Raw genomic sequence first — 22,406 nt, 5'->3', positions numbered from 1 at the left:
TAAGTACAGTAATTTTACGCCGTTCCATTTCAATGGCGAGTCACTCGGCGAGACACCATCCTCGCGCAGCTTGCTGAACAACAGGGCAACTCGGACAGGACCTTCCCGATTTTCCTGTTTATCTCCGCATGTGCGGTCACTGGAAGTTACTGTCCAATTAACACTTTAATAACAGTGAGCGCTGCTAGCCCCACCGTTATTTCTACCGCAAAATCTGGCCTATTGCAAAAATATGAAACTACCACTATTTCATCCCCCAGTCACCCAGTCCTTGAACAAAATGGTGCAGAAACCAAACCATTAAAGTGAGCGGATGGAAAATGACAGACTCAGTAATTTCAATTTCCTCATGTTCCCCCTGGGGAGTGACGTCCCACACCAAGAGCACAGGGGCTGGTAATTACAGACTGAGAAATCTCAATCCAGATTTCTCAGTCTGTAATTACCTGCCCCTGTGCTCTTGGTGTGGGACGTCACTCCCCAGGGGGAACATGAGGAAATTGAGATTTCTCAGTCTGTAATTACCTGCCCCTGTGCTCTTGGTGTGGGACGTCACTCCCCAGGGGGAACATGGGGAAATTAGAGAGTGCGATTTGAGAACGTTGGGCTCATTCCACTAGAGGTGAGCAGGTTAAGTGAGGAGTTCTGATCAAATAAATAGTTACTGATAGTTTCCACTGATTGAATTAGCCTAAATATGTGCCCCCTGGGCAAAAAATTGGGGTGAAGGTTGATAAATGTAATTACACATGCGGTGGTTAGAAAGCAGAATTCAATCCCACAAGCTATGGTAGAAGCAACTGGACATTTATTTACTAAAATCTTTCTATTGCTGCGTGGATAGAAAGGAATGTTGGAGTATGGGGAGTGAACAGAAGATTGCACCTGGACTGACTGGGATACTAACCTTAATGTGGTCAACAGGAGGTTGGGATTAGACTAGGTGGGATATTAACAGTAATGGGTAGTGAGCAGGAGGTTGGGATTAGACTAGGTGGGATAATAACAGTAATGGGCAGTGAGCAGGAGGTTGGGATTAGACTAGGTGGGATATTAACGGTAATGGGCAGTGAGCAGGAGGTTGGGATTAGACTAGGTGGGATATTAACAGTAATGGGTAGTGAGCAGGAGGTTGGGATTAGACTAGGTGGGATATTAACAGTAATGGGCAGTGAGCAGGAGGTTGGGATTAGACTAGGTGGGATATTAATGGTAATGGGTAGTGAGCAGGAGGTTGGGATTAGACTAGGTGGGATATTAACAGTAATGGGTAGTGAGCAAGAGGTTGGGATTAGACTACGTGGGATATTAATGGTAATGGGTAGTGAGCAGGAGGTTGGGATTAGACTAGGTGGGATATTAACAGTAATGGGCAGTGAGCAGGAGGTTGGGATTAGACTAGGTGGGATATTAACAGTAATGGGCAGTGAGCAGGAGGTTGGGATTAGACTAGGTGGGATATTAACAGTAATGGGTAGTGAGCAAGAGGTTGGGATTAGACTACGTGGGATATTAATGGTAATGGGTAGTGAGCAGGAGGTTGGGATTAGACTAGGTGGGATATTAACAGTAATGGGCAGTGAGCAGGAGGTTGGGATTAGACTAGGTGGGATATTAACAGTAATGGGCAGTGAGCAGGAGGTTGGGATTAGACTAGGTGGGATATTAACAGTAATGGGCAGTGAGCAGGAGGTTGGGATTAGACTAGGTGGGATATTAACAGTAATGGGCAGTGAGCAGGAGGTTGGGATTAGACTAGGTGGGATATTAACAGTAATGGGCAGTGAGCAGGAGGTTGGGATTAGACTAGGTGGGATATTAATGGTAATGGGTAGTGAGCAGGAGGTTGGGATTAGACTAGGTGGGATATTAACAGTAATGGGTAGTGAGCAAGAGGTTGGGATTAGACTACGTGGGATATTAATGGTAATGGGTAGTGAGCAGGAGGTTGGGATTAGACTAGGTGGGATATTAACAGTAATGGGCAGTGAGCAGGAGGTTGGGATTAGACTAGGTGGGATATTAACAGTAATGGGCAGTGAGCAGGAGGTTGGGATTAGACTAGGTGGGATATTAACAGTAATGGGCAGTGAGCAGGAGGTTGGGATTAGACTAGGTGGGATATTAACAGTAATGGGCAGTGAGCAGGAGGTTGGGATTAGACTAGGTGGGATATTAACAGTAATGGGCAGTGAGCAGGAGGTTGGGATTAGACTAGGTGGGATATTAACAGTAATGGGCAGTGAGCAGGAGGTTGGGATTAGACTAGGGGGGATATTAACGGTAATGGGCAGTGAGCAGGGGGTTGGGATTAGACTAGGTGGGATATTAACGGTAGTGAGCAGGAGGTTGGGATTAGACTAGGTGGGATATTAACAGTAATGGGCAGTGAGCAGGAGGTTGGGATTAGACTAGGTGGGATATTAACAGTAATGGGCAGTGAGCAGGAGGTTGGGATTAGACTAGGTGGGATATTAACAGTAATGGGTAGTGAGCAGGAGGTTGGGATTAGACTAGGTGGGATATTAACAGTAATCTGCAGTGAGCAGGAGGTTGGGATTAGACTAGGTGGGATATTAACGGTAGTGAGCAGGAGGTTGGGATTAGACTAGGTGGGATATTAACAGTAATGGGCAGTGAGCAGGAGGTTGGGATTAGACTAGGGGGGATATTAACAGTAATGGGCAGTGAGCAGGAGGTTGGGATTAGACTAGGTGGGATATTAACAGTAATGGGCAGTGAGCAGGAGGTTGGGATTAGACTAGGTGGGATATTAACAGTAATGGGCAGTGAGCAGCAGGTTGGGATTAGACTGGGTGGGATATTAACGGTAATGGGCAGTGAGCAAGAGGTTGGGATTAGACTAGGTGGGATATTAACAGTAATGGGCAGTGAGCAGGAGGTTGGGATTAGACTAGGTGGGATATTAACGGTAGTGAGCAGGAGGTTGGGATTAGACTAGGTGGAATATTAACAGTAATGGGCAGTGAGCAGGAGGTTGGGATTAGACTAGGTGGGATATTAACGGTAATGGGTAGTGAGCAGGAGGTTGGGATTAGACTAGGTGGGATATTAACGGCAATGGGCAGTGAGCAGGAGGTTGGGATTAGACTAGGTGGGATATTAACAGTAATGGGTAGTGAGCAGGAGGTTGGGATTAGACTAGGTGGGATATTAACGGCAATGGGCAGTGAGCAGGAGGTTGGGATTAGACTAGGTGGGATATTAACAGTAACGGGCAGTGAGCAGGAGGTTGGGATTAGACTAGGTGGCACATTAACGGTAATGGGCAGTGAGCAGGAGGTTGGGATTAGACTAGGTGGATATTAACAGTAATGGGTAGTGAGCAGGAGGTTGGGATTAGACTAGGTGGGATATTAACAGTAATGGGTAGTGAGCAGGAGGTTGGGATTAGACTAGGTGGGATATTAACAGTAATGGGTAGTGAGCAGGAGGTTGGGATGAGTGTAAGTTTCCTAGATTACCAACTTGGAAAGTTGGTAGCAGGTCGACTGTCCATTATACCCTACCCGATTATCATTTCCATTTAGTTCTATTCCATTACAGGTAACTGTCAGAACAGTACAGGCTGCTTGCTGTAATTTCCTGAAGTGCTGTCCCGGGGAGTGACTCTCCACGACAGGTTCTACCGCCAGTGCTGAGTCTGCCGAAGTTGGAATTGACTCCCGGTGATGCAGGGGGAGGAAAAACCTGCACAGCCTCGGGTTTTCAATCCTCATTCTTTGGGTTTAGTTTTCCTGTTCGTGTCTCAGACATTTGAACCATTTTCCCATTTTGTTTTTGTTCTTGAAAAACCTCTCATTTACTCCACCGATGATTGTTGTCATCTCCCGGTTCCTTAATTTACTTTAAGTAGTTTCCAGGTCAGTAAACTCATGACATTCCCTGTAATTCCTGTCTGTTGCCTCTCCTTTTCCCAGTCCCACTTAAACTGTTCCCTTTGTTTTCAGTCCACAAAGAAGTTCTACCCGAACCGTTCCCCTGTCCTTTGTACAGATACTGACGGAGCCGCTGGGTATTTTCACCTCTTCATATCATTGTTTCAGATTCACAATATTTTCAGTTTATCTATTTAGTTCCTATTTGACGAGTTTCTCTTCAGTAACATTCTGTGATTCTAAGATCTGATATCCTGTCAGTTCTGTGATGTTTGGATAATCCAGACTCATTCTGTGTCCCTCCCACTTACCCGATGTTCTTGTCCACTGAAATGCCTCTTGAGTGTTAACAACGAGCTCAGTCCGTCCACCCCTCCTTCAATCGCCTGTTCCAGTCTGTCCCAGTAGAATTTCGTGAACTGGAACAGCTGGTAATCGTCACACTTTGTCAAGAACTCAGTGATTGTAGAGTTCGGATCTGTGAACACAAATGGAGAAAACTAAACACATTATCCACATTCTACCCAGGCGGCTACATTTCATCATATACCAAACGGCGACAGCTTCCTGTGAGCCACATTATCAAACACCTTCTGGTGAGCCACATTATCAAACACCTTCCGATAACCCACATACACCACATGTACAAAATTCCATCAACCTGTATAGTCACGGCTCCACAAAACTACATCTTAATGTGTTGGGAGATTGGGCACATGACTGGCAAATGGTGTTTAGCTTGGATAAGTGCCGTGTTATGCCTGTGGGCAGTGCGAGTGCTCAACATTCATACACCCTTCATGGCATTAAATAAGGGGGAGAAAGGAAGATCCAGGTATTCTGGTAGATACATCTCTAAAGGTACAGGAGCAATGCCGTGAATTGATAGCTAGAACAAAGGGGGTATTGGGGCATTCATAGGACAGTAGGGTATAAGACGACCTATTCTGTCCTAGTACAAGACCTTGGTAAAGGCTTCACTTGGAATACTGTGTCCAGTTATAGTCCCCACATAAGGTGGGTGGTATTTAGGCTTTGAACCTGTTGCAGAGGAGGGACATTAGACTAATTCCCAGTATAAAGCACCTTAGTTATCAAGATAGGCTAAGAATGTGGACTCTACACTTTAGAGAAGCAAAGACCGCATCATCATCTTTATCGCTAAATGCTCGCTAATTCGACCTGGATTAACAGATTTGAGGAGTTTCTACACAATGGTCTCTGGTTACCAGGTTGATCCTCTCTCCACATTAGAACAGAATCACTTGCGCTCCTTCAGTCCACCTGTATATTTTTGAAATTAAACCTGGGTTGAAATGCTGTGCTCAGTCCCTCCTATCTCCGCTCTGACTTCCTCTAACAGTCTGGGGTGCATTATCTCTGAGCCCAGTGACTTCTCCACCTCGGCTATTTTACTCAGATCCAAATCCTTCTCTACAGTGATGTCTAACTGTGGGCCCACATCCTCCTCTAGTACATCAAAACTTCACTTCCACCATCATTTTTAGAAAGTTGAGGAAATATTTTGTATCTACCCCAAATTGCATCCGTCAGAGCTAGTTTCCCCAGTCCCACCTCTCTCACCTCCACAGCTCGCTGAACTGTAAAACCCACTGAGAATTGGGCTATCTTCCTTCCTATTGCTGCACTGTGTACATATGGATTCCATCTTAGCATTGCTCCCTGGAACACCCTTACCTTCTAAACCTCTCTGCCTCGCTCTCCTCCTTTCAGGCATTCCTTAAAAACTTTACCTGTCCTAATATCTCCTTGTGACTTGGTGTCAAATTTTGATTGGTCACACTCTTGTGAAGCACCTCGAGAGGTTTAAAGGCGCTATATAAACCCCAGTTTGTTCTTGTTGTTGCTGCGTTGTCATAGAATGTTTTATTAATACTGGTGTCCTCAAAATGTTATCACCAGGAACACCTCCCTCTGAGTCCTGTGAAAACCAAGGCCCTGTCTTATAGATACTAGATCACATCTCATGTTTCTGAATGTTTGGAATGATTTGTTCACTCACACACAACTCAATACTAGCTCCAACACTTGGAATGTTGACTTGTCCCCGTTTCAAGTGAATTTGTCACTCACTATTTCAAGTCCTCTTTCCTTTTTCTTGCTAATACCTTTTTCTTCAATCTTCTGTTGCAACTCCAGCATTTTTATTAATTCCTCTCTCTAGTCTGAGATCCAGTTATTTCCCACTCTCCAGTCACATCCAGATACCCTCCCACTGCTCCATTCATCTTTTCTGTAAAACCATTAATGTTGGTCGGTACAGATCGCGGCCGTCCCTTCCCCTCTCACTGAACTCACCCTAGTGCCCCAAGAACGTGAACACTTCCCTCCTGCTCCAGCCCTCAGCCGCACATTGACCTGCCTCATATTACCCGTCTTAAGCAGCCCAGTGGTAAACAATCCGGAGATCAACAGCTTGAGGCCTGGTTTCTTAGTTTAGTGCCTCAGTCTCAATAGTCCCTCTATAAAATGTATTTCTATCCGTGTTACTGGCTCTGACCGTGGCTATTTTCTGCTCTCCTTTCCTTCCCAGAGGTGGTCCCACCGGTGGATGTTCTTCCCTCGGCACAGGGAGGTAACTAACCATTCAGGAGCTGCTCAGGGGCGCAGAAGAGGTTGTTTGTTCCCCCGACTATACAATCTGCCACCAGTCCCGCTCTCCCATTCCTGTACCCCACCTGCCACTCACTCTCACCCCGCTGGGTGGTCTCCTGCTCTCTGGGCCACACTGTTTGCTCAAGAATACGATCCTGAGTCACTGTCTCTCTCCACCTTACAGTCCCCAATACCAGGTATCTATTGGACAGTTCCAGTACTCAGGGGCTCCCTCCACCTGTGACTGCAGTGTCCCTCTAGATGGTCACTCAATCCCCTCTTTGTACTCAGTCTCTGTCCTGTTCCCTCGACCTGAGAGAGCTGCAGGTTCAGGCAATAGATCTGGACCTTTTGTCAGGACAGAAATTGTATTTTACAGAGTTTTGTGAACCTACCTGTGTCCATTCTCATTCTTGAAGATGTTGGATCTTCTCCCCTGTCTGGACCTTCAGCCATGGTGGTGACAGGCGTTCCCAGGCTCTGATGCTCTGTAACAAATATAATATTAATGGAGGGTTTGAGGGAAATATTAAAATGAGAAGAACGTTGCCTTGTTAACATGATATCAAGTCCCTCCTCCCCCATCAGTACAGCAGCTGGTAGCTCTGGGATCTCAGAAAACACCATGAATATACAACTGGTGAATGTGACTGCGGTTTTACAATCATAATTCTCCATTCGTGTGTGAGCCCGCGCACGTGCGGCCATTGAAACTATCAATCAGCGGCCTTTCCTTTCCCCACTGTGGAAATGTCAAAGCGATTCCGTTAATTCAGTACCAGTTTGAGTCTTTGTAAAATTCAGTACTTTGCTGTTTCACTAACGCTGCCACTAGTGGAATAAACACACAACAGCAACAGAGGGGCAAGGAGAATGTGTGAGAAATGATTAGTGGTAACATAATAGGGAACACTAACGCCTTTTATAAACATATAGTGAAAGAATAGTCCAAGGAAAGGTGGGGCCGATTAAGGACCAAAAAGGCAACCATCTTGTGGAAGCAGAGGACATGACTGAGGTACTAAATTAACACTCTGCATCCGTATTCACTAAAGGAGGATGCTGCCAATCGTACAGTAAAGGAGGAGGTGGTAGAGAAATTGGACAGGATATACATCGATTAGGACGATGAACTAAAACGGTTGACAGGGCTCAAAGTAGAAATGTCACCCGCTCTGCCACAATCTTCCAATCCTTGGATATGGGAAAGGTGCCAGAGGACGGGAGGGCTGCAAACGTTACTTCCCTGTTCAAAAAAGGAGCGTGCGATGAACCAAATAACTACAGGCGACTCAGCTTAACATCGGTGTTATTTCCGAAACACAATTAACCGTTACTTGGAAGAACATGGGTTAATTAGCGACAGACAAAATGGATTTTATTTAAAGGCAAATCAAACCTGGCTGACTTGAATGAGCCAATGGATGAAATAGGAGAGGGTTGATGAAGGTGGTGCAGTTGATGTTCTGTATATGAACTTTCAGAAGGCCTTTGATAAAGTACCTCATAATAGACTGGTTAACAAAATTGGAGCCAATGATATTAAAGGAGCAGTGGAAGCGTGGATACTAAATTGGCGAAGGGACAGAAAACAGACAGTAGTTGTGAACCGATATTGTTCACACTGGAGGGAAGTTTACAGTGTCCCCAGGGGTCGGGATTAGGACCACTGCTCTTTTTGATATATTTCAGTGACATGGACTTAGGTATATAGGGCATAAGTTAAAAGTTTGTCGGTGACATAATCTCAGAAAAGTCGTAAACCGTGAGGAGGATAGCAGAAGACCTCAGGAGGAAATAGAGACACTGGTGAAATGGGCAGACACATGGCAGGTGAAATTTAATGCAGAGAAGTGCAGAGTGTGCAAAATTAAGGCACATGGGATTGGGGGCAAGGTATTGACTTGGATAGAGAACTGGTTGGCGGACAGAAAGCAAAGAGTTGGAATAAACAGGTCGTTTTCCGAGTGGCAGGCAGTGACTAGTGGGGTACCGCAGGGATCGGTCCTAGGACCCCAGCTATTCACAATATATATTAATGATCAGGACAAGGGAATTGGATGTAATATCTCCAAATTTGCAGACGACACAAAGCTGGGTGGGAGGGTAAGCTGTGAGGAGGATGTCGTGAAACTCCAGGATGATTTGGACAGGTTGGGTGATTGGGCAGAAACATGGCAAATGCACTATAATGTGGATAAATGTGATGTTATCCACTTTGGTGGCAAAAACTAGAAGGCAGATTATTCTTTGAATGGCAATAGATTGGGAGGGGGGAAGTGCAAAGAGACCTGGGTGTTCTTGTGCACCAGTCGCTGAAGGTAAGCATGCAGGTGCAGCAGGCGGTTAAGGCGGCAAATGGTATGTTGGCCTTCGTAGCAAGAGGGTTCGAGTGCAGGAACAAGGATGTCTTGCTACAGTTGTACAGGGCCTTGGTGAGACCACACCTTGAGTATTGTGTGCAGTTTTGTTCGCCTTACCTGAGGAAGGACGTTCTTGCCATGGAAGGAGTGCAGTGAAGATTCACCAGGCTGATACCTGGGATGGCAGGAATGACGTATGAGGAGAGATTGTGTCAATTGGGCTTATACTCACTGGAGTTTAGAAGATTGAGAGGGGATCTCATCGAAACCTATAAAATTCTGTCAGGCCTGGACAGACTAGATACAGGAAGAATGTTTCTGATGGCCGGGGAGTCCAGAACCAGGGGTCATAGTCTAAGGATAAGGGGTAAGCCATTTAGGACTGAAATTAGGAGGAATTTCTTTACCCAGAGAGTGGTGAACCTGTGGAATTCTCTACCACAGAAGGCATTGGAGGCCAATTCATTAAATATATTCAAAAAAGAGTTGGATATATTTCTTAAGGCTAAAGGGATCAAGGGATATGGGGAGAAGGCAAGGACAGGGTACTGAGTTTGGATGATCAGCCATGATCTCATTGAATGGCGGAGCAGGCTCGAGGGGCCGAATGGCCTACTCCTGCTCCTATCTTCTATGTTTTCTATGTCTATGTTTTCTATGAAATGCTGCATTTTGGAAGGAAGAATGAGGCGATGCAATTTAAACCAACTGGTACAATTTAAAGGGGTTGCAGGAACAGAAAAACTTGGGGGTATAGATACAGAAATCTTTTGACGGTGGCAGGACAGGACGATAAGGCTTTTAGAAATGTATATGGGAGCATTGGCTTTATAAATAGAGGCCCAGGAACATCGGAACAGGAGTAGGCCGCTCATTCGTTCCAGCTTGTTCCTCCATTCAATTCGATCATGACTGAGCTGTATCTTAATTCCATCTCCCCGCCTTGGTTCCATATCCCTAAATACCATTGCCTAACACAAATCGATCAATCACAGTTTTGTCATTTTCAATTGACCGAACCTCAACAGCTTCTTCAGGGCGAGTGTTCCAGATTTCCACTACACTGTGTCTGAAGAAATGCTTTCTAACATCACCCCTGAACGGCCTCGCTCTGCGGTTAAGGTTATGCCCCCTTTTTCTGGACTAGTCCACCGAAGGACATAGTTTAACCCTTTCTATGCTAACAATTCCGTTGATCATCTTAAACACCTCAATTAGATCACCCCTTAACTTTGTATAATCAAGGGAATTAAAGCTTCGTCTGTGCAATCTATCCTCAATTTAAATCTTTTAGTCCCGGGATCGTTCTGGTGAATCTGAACTGCACCACCTCCAAAGCCAAGATATTGTTGCCGAGGTGCGGTTCTCTAAATGGGTCTAACCAGAGCTCTGTACAGCTGGGACAGAACTTCTACCCCTTTGTATTCCAGCCCGCGAGATAAAGTCCAACATTCCATTAGACTTTTACTTATTATTGGTCCCTATCAACTAGCTTCTAGTGATTTCTGTACTCGGACCCCTCGTTCTCTCTGCCCATCTACAGTTCCTAACTTCTAACATCACCCCTGAACGGCCTCGCTCTGCGGTTGTTACGTGGACCCCTAGTTCTCTCTGCCCATCCACAGTTCCTAACTTCTAACCATTTAGAACATTCTCTGATCGATCCTTTTTAGGTCCAATGTGAATGAGCTCATTGTGTTCTGAAGTGAGGGGAGTGCGACAAACTCGCTCAATCCACTCCAGGAGGGTGGGTTCTCCGGCGTTCTGAATGATATTTAATATTGGTGTCGCGAGTCTAACGCCCTGGAACGTATATGTGGATACAGTGTCAAGATGTAATGAGAGTGGGAGGAGGCTCCCATGGAGTATAAACACAGCATAGACCACTTGAGTCGAATGGACTGTTTCTCTGCTGCAGTTTCGATGTAAATCTAATCTGCCCCGAACTGTCACAAACTCCAATCTCTGTGACTGTGACCATGGGGTGTAACCCTTCCTTGTCCATCATTCACCTTCCCACAGCATTCGATATAGTCTCATCTGGCATTCTTTTCCATGTCATGGCCTCCACTGTCCATCCCATAAAACTGATCCTCGTGTGCTTCCTGTCCTAGCTCTCTGATCGCAGATCAAAAATCTCCAGCAATGGGTTAACTTTCGTCTTTCTAGCCACACCTATATTGTTGGCCAATATTGAACCGATGATGCTGCTGCTGGTGCACAGTAACCGATTACTGTAGCGCCGGAGGCAGATTGGATTGTTTCAATACCTGCTTCTTGGGATTTGCCGGGGCATTGAAATCTCTGCTGAGATCGCCTCATCAGGCACCTCGATTGACGAGGCGAGGCTGCACCATAGAATCAGAATATGATACAGCACAGAAGGTCATTCAGCCCGTCAGGCACCTCCATTGACGAGGCGAGGCTGCATCATAGACCCATAATATGATACAGCACAGGAGGTCATTCAGCCCATCACACCGGTGCTGACTCTTTGGAAGAGCGATCCCATTATTACCACTGTCCCTCTCTTTCCCCATAGCCCTGTAAATGTTTTCCCTTCAAGTATTTATCCAATTCCCTTTTCAATGTTACAACAGAATCTGCTTCCTCCACCCTTTCGGGCAATGCATTCCAGGTCACACTAACTCGCTGTGTAACACAATGTTACCTCACCACCCTCTCGGGCAATGCATTCCAGATCTCACTAACTCGCTGTGTAACACAATGTTACCTCACCACCCTTTCGGGCAATGCATTCCAGATCACACTAACTCGCTGTGTAACACAATGTTACCTCACCACCCTCTCGGGCAATGCATTCCAGATCTCACTAACTCGCTGTGTAACACAATGTTACCTCACCACCCTTTCGGGCAATGCATTCCAGATCACACTAACTCGCTGTGTAACACAATGTTACCTCACCACCCTCTCGGGCAATGCATTCCAGGTCTCACTAACTCGCTGTGTAACAAAATGTTACCTCACCACCCTTTCGGGCAATGCATTCCAGATCACACTAACTCGCTGTGTAACACAATGTTACCTCACCACCCTTTCGGGCAATGCATTCCAGATCACACTAACTCGCTGTGTAACACAATGTTACCTCACCACCCTTTCGGGCAATGCATTCCAGATCACACTATCTCGCTGTGTAACACAATGTTACCTCACCACCCTTTCGGGCAATGCATTCCAGATCTCACTAACTCGCTGTGTAACACAATGTTACCTCACCACCCTTTCGGGCAATGCATTCCAGATCACACTAACTCGCTGTGTAACACAATGTTACCTCACCACCCTTTCGGGCAATGCATTCCAGATCACACTAACTCACTGTGTAACACAATGTTACCTCACCACCCTTTCGGACAATGCATTCCAGATCACACTATCTCGCTGTGTATCACAATGTTACCTCACCACCCTTTCGGGCAATGCATTCCAGATCTCACTAACTCGCTGTGTAACACAATGTTACCTCACCACCCTTTCGGGCAATGCATTCCAGATCTCACTAACTCACTGTGTAACACAATGTTACCTCACCACCCTTTCGGGCAATGCATTCCAGATCTCACTAACTCACTGTGTAACACAATGTTACCTCACCACCCTTTCGGGCAATGCATTCCAGATCACACTAACTCGCTGTGTAACACAATGTTACCTCACCACCCTTTCGGGCAATGCATTCCAGATCTCACTAACTCACTGTGTAACACAATGTTACCTCACCACCCTTTCGGGCAATGCATTCCCGATCACACTAACTCGCTGTGTAACACAATGTTACCTCACCTTGCCTGTGGCTCTTTTTCCACTCACTTTAAATCTGCATCGTCTGGTTACTGACCCTTCTGCCAATGGAAACAGTTCCTCCTTATTTACTCATCAAAACCAATCATGAGTTTCAACAGCTCTATAAAATCTTCGTTTAACCAACTCTGCTCTAAAGAGAACAAACCAGCCTCTGAACTGAAGTCCCTGATCCTTGGTACAATTCTCTCAAATCTCTTCTGCACCATCTCCAAGGCCTTGATATCCTTCCTAAAGTGCGGTGCCCAGAATTGAAAACCATACTCCAGCTGAGGCCTAACCAGTCTTTTATAACAGTTTAACATAACTTCTTTGCTGTTATTCGCTATTCCTCTTGTAATAAAGCCGAGGACATCGCTCATGGTGTCAGCAGTTGACTAATGAGCACTGTCGGAGGCGAGGACATTCACCACTGCTCCACTAATATTAACAGTGGTGTCACTTTAAGCAGATTGGTGACGCACTATCTTTAGGGGTCTTACAATATCTGGAAATGTCAAATACATAACTGGTTTGATCTGACTGCTGTTTTACAATTATAATTCTCCACGTGTGCGCGTGTCCCGCTGTGTGTCTAACAAACTCTCAGTCAGCGTCCTTCCCTTTCCCCACTGGGGAAATGTGAAAGCGATTCAGTCCCGGATCAGTAAATTCTCCAAACTTAAGTTGATGTTATTCGCCGGCATTAAGTTATAACCCAATTTGAGACCTTGTAAGATGGAGTTTTCTGCTGTTTGACACACGCAGACTCTGGTATAATAAACACACGACAACAACAGCAGCACCGTAGGGAATCAAGCTGAATACAGAAAGTACAGAGGAGAAATCAAAAACAAACTAAGAGGGGCACGGAAAAACTGAGGAAAGATTAGTGGGAATATAATAGGGAACATTAAAATCTTTCTTAAACATGTAAAGCCTCAAAGGAGAGTCAACGGAAAGGTGCGATGATTAAGGAGCAAAAGGGCAATCTTCTGGTGGATGCAGTGGGCATGGCTGAGGTACTGAATGAGTACTTTGCATCTGCCTTCACTAAAGAAGAGGATGCTGCCAATGTTACAGTGAAGGAGGGGGTGGTAGTGAAATTGGACAGGATATAAATAGACCAAGAGGATGTAGTGAAACAGTTGACAGCGCTCAAACTGGAAGTGTCATGGTCTGGATGGGATGCATCCTGGGTTACTGAGAGAAGGAAGGCTCTGGCCACAATCTTTGAATCCTCCTTGGATAGGGGAGTGGTGCCACAGGACTGGGGATTTGCAAATGTTACCCCCTCGTTTAAAAACGGAGCGTGTGGTAAACCAATGAACTACAGGCGAATCAGTCTAGCGCCGGTGTTCAGGAACCTTCTGGAGATAAATCATTGAGAACCTGCTAAGATATCATCCCTCCTTACAGCAGTAATTGACTCCTTGATTGATATTGCGACACCCACTCCTCTTTTACACCCCCCCCTCTGTCTTGCCTGAAGATTCTATACCCTGGAATACTGAGCTGCCAGTCCTGCCCCTCCCTCAACCATGTCTCTGTGATAACAATATCATACTCCCATGTGTTCATCAACACCTTGAATTCATCTGCTTTACTCGCAAGACTCCTTGCATTAAAATAAATGCCATCCAGCCTTGCTATGCTCCCTTGTGCCGTTACATATTTGCTCTGCCTTCCAGGCTGACTTGTTTTTTCCTCTATATTTGGCTCTGCATCACACCCTACTATAGCTCCACTTTGTATCCCATTGTGGTGATTATTCCTTGTTTAGTAAAAGTATTGTGATTGGTTGTTTGTTAACTGCCTTGGGATATATGTTGTAATCTCATTGGTAGTTGATGTCACATGATGTGTGGTGGCCACTTTAAATTCAGTTCTTTCCCAGCTTTGGTTGGGACTGGATGTGGAAAGATGTGCTGCAGATTTTAAAGTTAATAAAGCCTAGCTTTGGAAGGCCAATCTATTCTTTATTTCAATTTATTAACTTTATGTTAGAATGGAGCGATATCTTCAACCAGAACGATTCAAGGCTGACCGCAATTCTGCTGGAGTGGATGATAAATGGAAACATTGGTATTGTACATTTAAAAACTTTTTGGGCGTGTTGGATCAAGAGTCTCTAAATAAGCTGAATATGCTGATCAACTACATTGCTCCGGATGTATAGAAATATATTTTGGACTGTAAAACTTATGAAGTGGCTATTTCTACATTGGAAAAGATTTTTGTTAAACCAAAGAATGAGGTATTTGCACGTCACCTTCTATCTGCCCGTAGGCAGCAGGTGGGAGAATCTTTGGATACTTATTTACAAGCACTTCGGTGCCTTAGTGTTAACTGTAATTATAAGGCCGTGACGCCTGAAGAATATAAGGAAGAATCGGTGCGGGATGCTTTTAATTAATGGATTACTGTCTAGATCAATTCGTCAGCGGTTGTTAGAAAATAAGACTTTGGATCTTAAAAGTGCTTTTGAGCAAGCTTCTACATTGGATGTGGCTCAGAGAAGTTCGGATTCTTATGCTCTTTTTAATCGGCCTGCGACTATGGTTTCGGCAGTTTCGGATGAAAAGGAATTATGTGGACTTAATGGGAGTGGTTTACTAGATTCTGAAACAGTTTCTACTTCGGCGGCTGTTGCCTCTAGGATTCAGAAGTGTTATTTTTGTGGGAATATCCGGCACCCTCGTCTGAAGTGTCCTGCTCGGGAGGCTGTGTGTAGTAAATGCGGCAAGAGAGGTCATTATGCACGCGTGTGCAAATCATCAGGTTCAATTACCTCCTCCTCTCCTGGTGTGGGAGGGCCCTCCTCTACCACCTCCTCCTCTGTGACTATTCAGCCTTTAGATAGGGTGTTTATTGCATCAATTTCTGCTGCATTTGCTCATGGCCTAAACAAAGCTATAGTTACGGCTCAAGTTAATGGGTTGGAAGTGAAGGCCCTTATAGATACGGGCAGTACTGAGAGTTTTATAAGTCTTCAGTTTGCGAAGGAGAAGCATTTGAAAATTTCGCCTGTTACGTATCAGGTGTGTATGGCTCAGACGACCCTTACTTCACAAATAGCTGGTTGTTGCTTTGTGAAAATGATTCTTTTAGGTAATACGTATACTGATATACGCCTATCTGTTTTGCCTAATCTCTGTGCGGATATTTTGATTGGACATGATGTGCTTCAGTTACACGAGTCTCTTAGTCTTTCATTTGGAGGGACTAAGCCACCTTTATCTATTTGTGGATTAACCTCTTTATCCATTTCTCCATTATCACTTTTTTCCAATTTGATGCCGGATTGTAAGCCAATTGCTACCAAGTCAAGAAGATATAGTAGTCAGGATAGAGAATTTATTAATTCTGAAGTTCAACGTCTCTTATTGGAAGGAATCATTGAACCTAGTTGTTCGCCTTGGCAAGCACAGGTAGTTGTCACGACTAATGAGAGACACAAGAAACGAATGGTGATAGACTATTCCCAAACTATTAATAGGTATACTCAATTAGATGCGTACCCTTTGCCTAAGATTGATGAGCTTATCAACAAAGTATCTCAGTATAAGGTTTTTAGCACTTGATTTAAAGAGTGCTTATCATCAGATTCCTATTGTTAAGAAGGATCAACCATATACGGCCTTTGAGGCTGGTGGAAAGCTGTTATCAGTTTTGCCGAATACCATTTGGTGTTACTAATGGTGTTGCTTGTTTTCAACGGGCAATGGATGCTTTTATAAGTGATAACTCCCTATCTGACACCTTTTCATACTTAGATGACGTCACAGTGTGTGGCAAATCAAGGGTGGAGCATGATTCTAATTTAAAAAGATTCCTTCAAGCTGCGGAAAAAGTTGGTTTAACTTTTAATAAAGAGAAATGTATCTTTTCGACTACTGAGGTAAATCTATTGGGGTATATTATCTCGGGAAACAAGATTAAACCAGATCCAGAACGTCTGCGACCATTGATTGATTTACCTTGTCCTACTAATTCTAAGGCTTTGCAACGAGTTGTTGGACTGTTTTCTTATTATTCTAATTGGATTGCAAATTTTTCATGGAAGATCCGGCCTCTTATTCGGGTTACGACATATCCTCCATCATGGGAGGCCAGGACATGTTTTGAGAATTTTAAAAAGGATATTTTAGGAGCAGTTGTGCATTCTATTGATGAGCAGGTTCCTTTTGTGATCGAGACGGATGCTTCTGATTTTGCAATTGGGGCTACTCTGAACCAAAATGGAAGACCTGTGGCCTTTTTCTCACGTACTTTGAACAATAGTGAAAAAAGACATTCTTCAATAAAGAGGCATACGCAATAGTAGAAGCATTGCGTAAATGGAGACATTATTTATCGGGGCGACATTTCACGTTGGTAACTGATCAAAAATCTGTGTCCTTTATGTTTGATGTTAAACATTTTGGAAAGATCAAAAATGATAAAATAATGAGATGGAGGATTGAGTTGGCATGTTACCATTTTGACATAGTTTATCGTCCGGGGAAGGATAATGTTGCTGCTGATGCACTGTCGAGGGCTTATTGTTCTGTGATTCACGGAGATACGCTTATTAATCTTCACAATGCCTTATGTCATCCTGGGGTTACGAGGATGATACACTTCGTACGCAGTAAGAATTTGCCCTTTTCAGTTGAAGACGTCAAGCGGATGACTTCATCATGTTCTATCTGCGCTCGGTGTAAACCGAATTTCTTTAAGCCTCAACGAGCTCATCTTATAAAGGCTACTTCTCCTTTTGAACGTTTGAGCGTCGATTTTAAAGGGGCCTCTTCCTTCAACTACTCAAAACCGATATATTTTTACTGTTGTGGATGAGTTTTCAAGGTTCCCTTTTGCTTTTCCTTGTGCAGATGTATCAGCTGCTAGTTATCAAATGTCTGACTCAACTTTTTGTCATCTTTGGGATGCCTGCGTATATCCATTCGGATCAGGGAAGTTCTTTTATGTCTTCCCAGTTGAAGGAATACCTTCAGAGTCGGGGAATTTCTACTAGTAGAACTACCCCGTATAATCCCCAGGGTAATGGACAGTGCGAACGATACAATGGGGTGATCTGGAAGGCAGTTATGTTGGCTTTGACATCCCGGAACCTTAAGAATACACAGTGGGAAATGGTACTGCCTGATGCCCTGCATTCCATTAGATCATTGCTTTCAACGGCTACTAATGTGACCCCCCATGAAAGGCTCTTTAACTATCCGCGGAGATCTACTACGGGATATTCGGTACCTTCATGGCTTACTATGCAGGGACCTGTGCTGCTTCGACGCCATGTTAGATTGTCAAAATATGATCCTTTAGTGGAGGAGGTGGAGCTGTTGGAGGCAAATTCCCAATATGCTCATATTCGATTCCAAGATGGGAAAGAAAGTACCGTTTCAATTAAAGACTTGGCTCCTTGTGGTGGCCAGCCCTCTTTTGAGGATATTAACAATAGTCATGATTTAGATAATGTGGATGCTGTTACAGATACTACGAATGTCTCCAATCCGATTGCAGATAATTATACTTCTATTAGTCAGCCCTTGATGGATGTTTATGACCGTCCCAGTTTACCTTCTGATGGGATTTCTAATCCGGAAACCGTTGAAAATCGGGATATGGATAGCCTTCCTGCTGAAGATACTTCTGTGCCTTCTGGTGTGGGAGGGCAAGGAATTTCACCAAGGTTAAGAAGGTCGACACGAACAAGATATCTGGTCGACCGATTGAAAATGGACTTTTAAATTGATAGTAATGTTTTAAAATTGTTGAAATATTATATTATATTGTTTTAGTTGAGAGATACTTAATACTTATGTGCAATGTTATTATTTGTTGTTGTTCACTTAGTATTGTGTCATGTAAACAGTTTTACTCTTGTGCATAGTTTTAGTTGTAAATAATTAATTATAAATTGTAAAGGTTATTTAGGTTGGAGTATATTTTAAAAGGAGGGGTGAATGTGGTGATTATTCCTTGTTTAGTAAAAGTATTGTGATTGGTTGTTTGTTAACTGCCTTGGGATATATGTTGTAATCTCATTGGTAGTTGATGTCACATGATGTGTGGTGGCCACCTTAAATTCAGTTCTTTCCCAGCTTTGGTTGGGACTGGATGTGGAAAGATGTGCTGCAGATTTTAAAGTTAATAAAGCCTAGCTTTGGAAGGCAAATTATTCTTTATTTCACCCATCCCCCTGCCAAGTTAGTTTACACTCCCCCCAACAGTACGAGCAAACCTCCCCGCAAGGATGTTGGTCCCGTTCCGATTCATGTGCAACCCGTCCGACTTGTACAGGTCCCACCTTCCCCAGAAGCAGAGCCAGTGATCCAGGAAACTAAAGCCCTCCCTCCTGCACAAACTCTTCAGCCACGCATTCATCTGCTCTATCCACCTATTCCTATAAATAATCACTACCACGTGGCACCGGGAGCAACCCAGAGATTACAACCTTTGAAGTCCTGCTTTTTAATCTGCTACCTAGCTCCCTAAATTCTTGTTGCTGGACCTCATCCCGCTTTCTACCCATGACCTTGGTACCAATGTGAACCACGACCTCTGACTGTTCGCCCTCCCCCTTCAGAATGCCCTGCAGCCGTTCAGTGACATCCTTGACCCTGGCACCAGGGAGGCAACATACCATCCTGGAGTCACGTCTGCGGCCACAGAAACGTCCATCTGTTCCCCTTACGATAGAATCCTCTATCACTAATGCTCTCTCACTCTTTTTGCTCCCCTCCTGTGCAGCTGAGCCACTCGTAGTGCCACGGACTTGGCTCTTGCTGCATTCCCCTCAGAAAGCATCTCCCCAGCAGTATCCAAAATGGAAAATCTGTTGGAGAGAGAGATGGACCCAGGGGACTCCTGCACTACCTTCCTAGTTCTTTTACTCTGTCTGGCAGTCACCCATTTCCTGTCTGCCTGTGCACTCTTTACCTGCGATGTGACGACCTCGTTAGACAAGCTATCCATGAAGAACTCAGCTTCGCAGATGCTCCACAGTGACTCCAGCCGCAGCTCCAAAACGCAGATTGCGAGTAGCTGCAGCTGGAGACACTTCCTGCACACATGTTCGCCCTGGACACCAAAAGTGTCCCCGACTTCCCACATAGCACAGGAGGAGCACGCCACACTGCTGAGCTGCTCTGCCATGTCCTACCCTTAATTGGCAGCACGGTGGCATAGTGGTTAGCACTGTTGCCTCACAGCGCCAGGGACCCGGGTTCGAATCCGGCCTCGGGTGACTGTCTGTGTGGAGTTTGCACATTCTCCCCGTGTTTGCGTGGGTTTTCTCCGGGTGCTCCGGTTTCCTCCCACAGTCCAAAGATGTGCAGGTTAGGTTGATTGGCTATGATAAAAATTGACCCTTAGTGTTAGGGGGATTAAATACGTGGGGTTACGGGGATAGGGTGGGATATGTGTTGGTGTAGGGGTTACGGGGATTGGGAGGGATATGTGTCGGTGCAGGCTCGATGGGCCGAAATGGCCTCTATCTGTACTGTGAGGTTTCTGTGATTTCTGACTCCCTTTAAATATTAAATACATTAGGGACCTTAGTTCCCTTTAAACACTACTTACGCTAAACTAGAGACCTTACTTTTACTTTAACGACTGGACTGTAGAAATACTCACCAGGTCCTACTTACCAATCAGCTCCTTCCCTGGTTGTGATGTCACTTTAGCGGTTTTGCAGTTGTAGTTTGACTGCTCCCGCTCTCGGATTCTTTCCTGCAGTCCTGTGACGTCACTCCTTGATTTTGCTGTTCTTTTGGAATTCGCCGGATATGTATCGGCCTCCTCACTGCTGCCGACTCCTCGCAGGTCCGCGCTGTCCTCGGCCTCCTGCTGTTCAGCGAACGAGGCCCGACCAGAGCGGACCTGTGAGCGAGCAGCTGAGGAGTTTCAAAAACCGGCAGCAGTTGGGGAGCAGCAGCTGATTCAGCGAACGAGGCCCGACCAATTCAACAGCAGGGGAGAGAGGTAAAAAGTAATCAAATTGCGATGTCACCAGGAAGCAGGTAAGTGATTGGTTGGTGATTATTTCTCTTTTTAAACTTTAACTCTGGTTTATAGTTTCTAAGGTCTCTCTAGTGTAGCAGGGGCTGTTGGTAAACCAGTTAACTGTAGTGTAATTAGTGGGATTGATTGATTTAATTTAAATTCAATTAATTAAAGGGTAAGTCATGGCAGGACAGCCGGGCCCCGTGATATGCTCCTCCTGCAGTATGTGGGAACTCGGACACTTCCTGTGTCCCTGACAACTACATGTACAGGAAGTGTATCCAGCTGCAGCTACTGACAGACCGCATTGCAGCGCTGGAGCTGCGATTGGATACATACTGGAGCGTTCACGATGCTCAGGACATTGTGAATAGCACATTTACGGAGTTGGACACACCGCAGGTAGAGGTTGGACAGGAAGAAAGGGAACGGGTGACCAACAGGCAGAGTACTAGGCGCAGGCAGGTAGTGCAGGGGGTCCCTGTGGCCATCCCCTTCTCCAACAGATACACCACTTTGAGTGCTGTTGGGGGGGATGGCTTATCAGAGGAAGGCAGCAGCAGCCAACTTCCTGGCACCAGGGGTGGCTCTGCTGCACAGAATGGGAGGAAAAAGAGGGGTAGAGCTATAGTAATAGGGGATTCAATTGTAAGGGGAATAGATAGGCATTTCTGCGGCCGCAAACGAGACTCCAGGATGGTGTGTTGCCTCCCTGGTGCAAGGGTCAAGGATGTCTCCGAGCGGCTGCAGAACATCTTGGAAGGGGAGGGTGAACAGCCAGTTGTCGTGGTGCATGTAGGCACCAACGATATAGGTTAAAAGCGGAATATAGGGAGTTAGGAGATAAATTAAAAAACAGGACCTCAAAAGGTAGTAATCTCAGGATTGCTCCAGTGCCACGTGCTAGTCAGAGTAGAAATAGAAGGATACTTCAGATGAATGCGTGGCTAGAGGAATGGTGCCAGGGGGAGGGATTCAAGTTCCTGGGACATTGGAACCGGTTCTGGGGGAGGTGGGACCAGTTCAAACCGGATGGTTTGCACCTGGGCAGCGCTGGGACCGATGTCCATGGGGGAGTGTTTGCTAGTGCTGTGGGGGAGGGTTTAAACTAAAATGGCAGGGGGTTGGGAACCTGAGCAGGGAGACAGAGGAAAGGGAAACAAGGATAAAAGCAAAAGATAGGAAGGAGAAAAACAAAAGTGGCAGTCAAGAGAAATCAACGGTTTAAATCAAACATGGCCACAGTAAATAATAATTCTAATAGCTCTAAGAGCGTTAAAAAAACAAGCCTGAAGGCTTTGTGTCTTAATGCGAGGAGCATTTGTAATAAGGTGGATGAATTGGCTGCACAAATAGAAGTAAACAAATACGATTTGGTTGGGATTACGGAAACGTGGCTCAAGGATGGCCAAGACTGGGAACTCAACATCCAGGGGTATTCGATATTCAGGAAAGATAGGCAAAAAGGAAAGGGAGGTGGGCTAGCATTACTGGTTAAAGAAGGGATTAACACAATTGTAATGAAGGATATTAGCTCCGATGAGGTGGAATCTGTATGGGTAGAATTGAGAAATACTAAGGGGAAAAAAAAGTTAGTGGGAGTGGTTTATAGACCTCCAAACAGTAAGGCGGAGGTTGGGGATGGCATTAAGAAGGGAAATTAAAGAAGCGTGCAATAAGGGCACAGCAGTCATCATGGATGACTTTAATCTAC

The 22,406-nt window shown here is 45.1% G+C and overlaps 1 protein-coding gene across 1 annotated transcript in view; it reads right to left on the bottom strand.

Annotated features, from left to right (window-relative positions):
• Positions 1 to 7,751, bottom strand: part of LOC147085604 (NACHT, LRR and PYD domains-containing protein 3-like) — a 62,620-nt gene extending 54,869 nt beyond the window's left edge. Inside the window, exons 1-2 of the mRNA XM_085979151.1 lie at positions 6,911 to 7,751; positions 4,211 to 4,377 (exon numbers count right to left, since the gene is read on the bottom strand). Coding sequence (XP_085835277.1) covers positions 4,211 to 4,377; positions 6,911 to 7,223 — 480 coding nt within the window. The 5' untranslated portion in view covers positions 7,224 to 7,751. The remainder of the gene's footprint in view (positions 1 to 4,210; positions 4,378 to 6,910) is intronic.
• Positions 7,752 to 22,406: the final 14,655 nt, after the last annotated feature.

This window comes from Somniosus microcephalus, unplaced genomic scaffold (genome assembly GCF_052327205.1).
Source record: "Somniosus microcephalus isolate GS21.2 unplaced genomic scaffold, FLI_Smic_1.0 unresolved_chr8, whole genome shotgun sequence".
Taxonomy (NCBI): domain Eukaryota; kingdom Metazoa; phylum Chordata; class Chondrichthyes; order Squaliformes; family Somniosidae; genus Somniosus; species Somniosus microcephalus.
The sequence above is the reverse complement of the archived record's forward strand: the minus strand, read 5'-3'. Positions and strand labels throughout refer to the sequence as shown.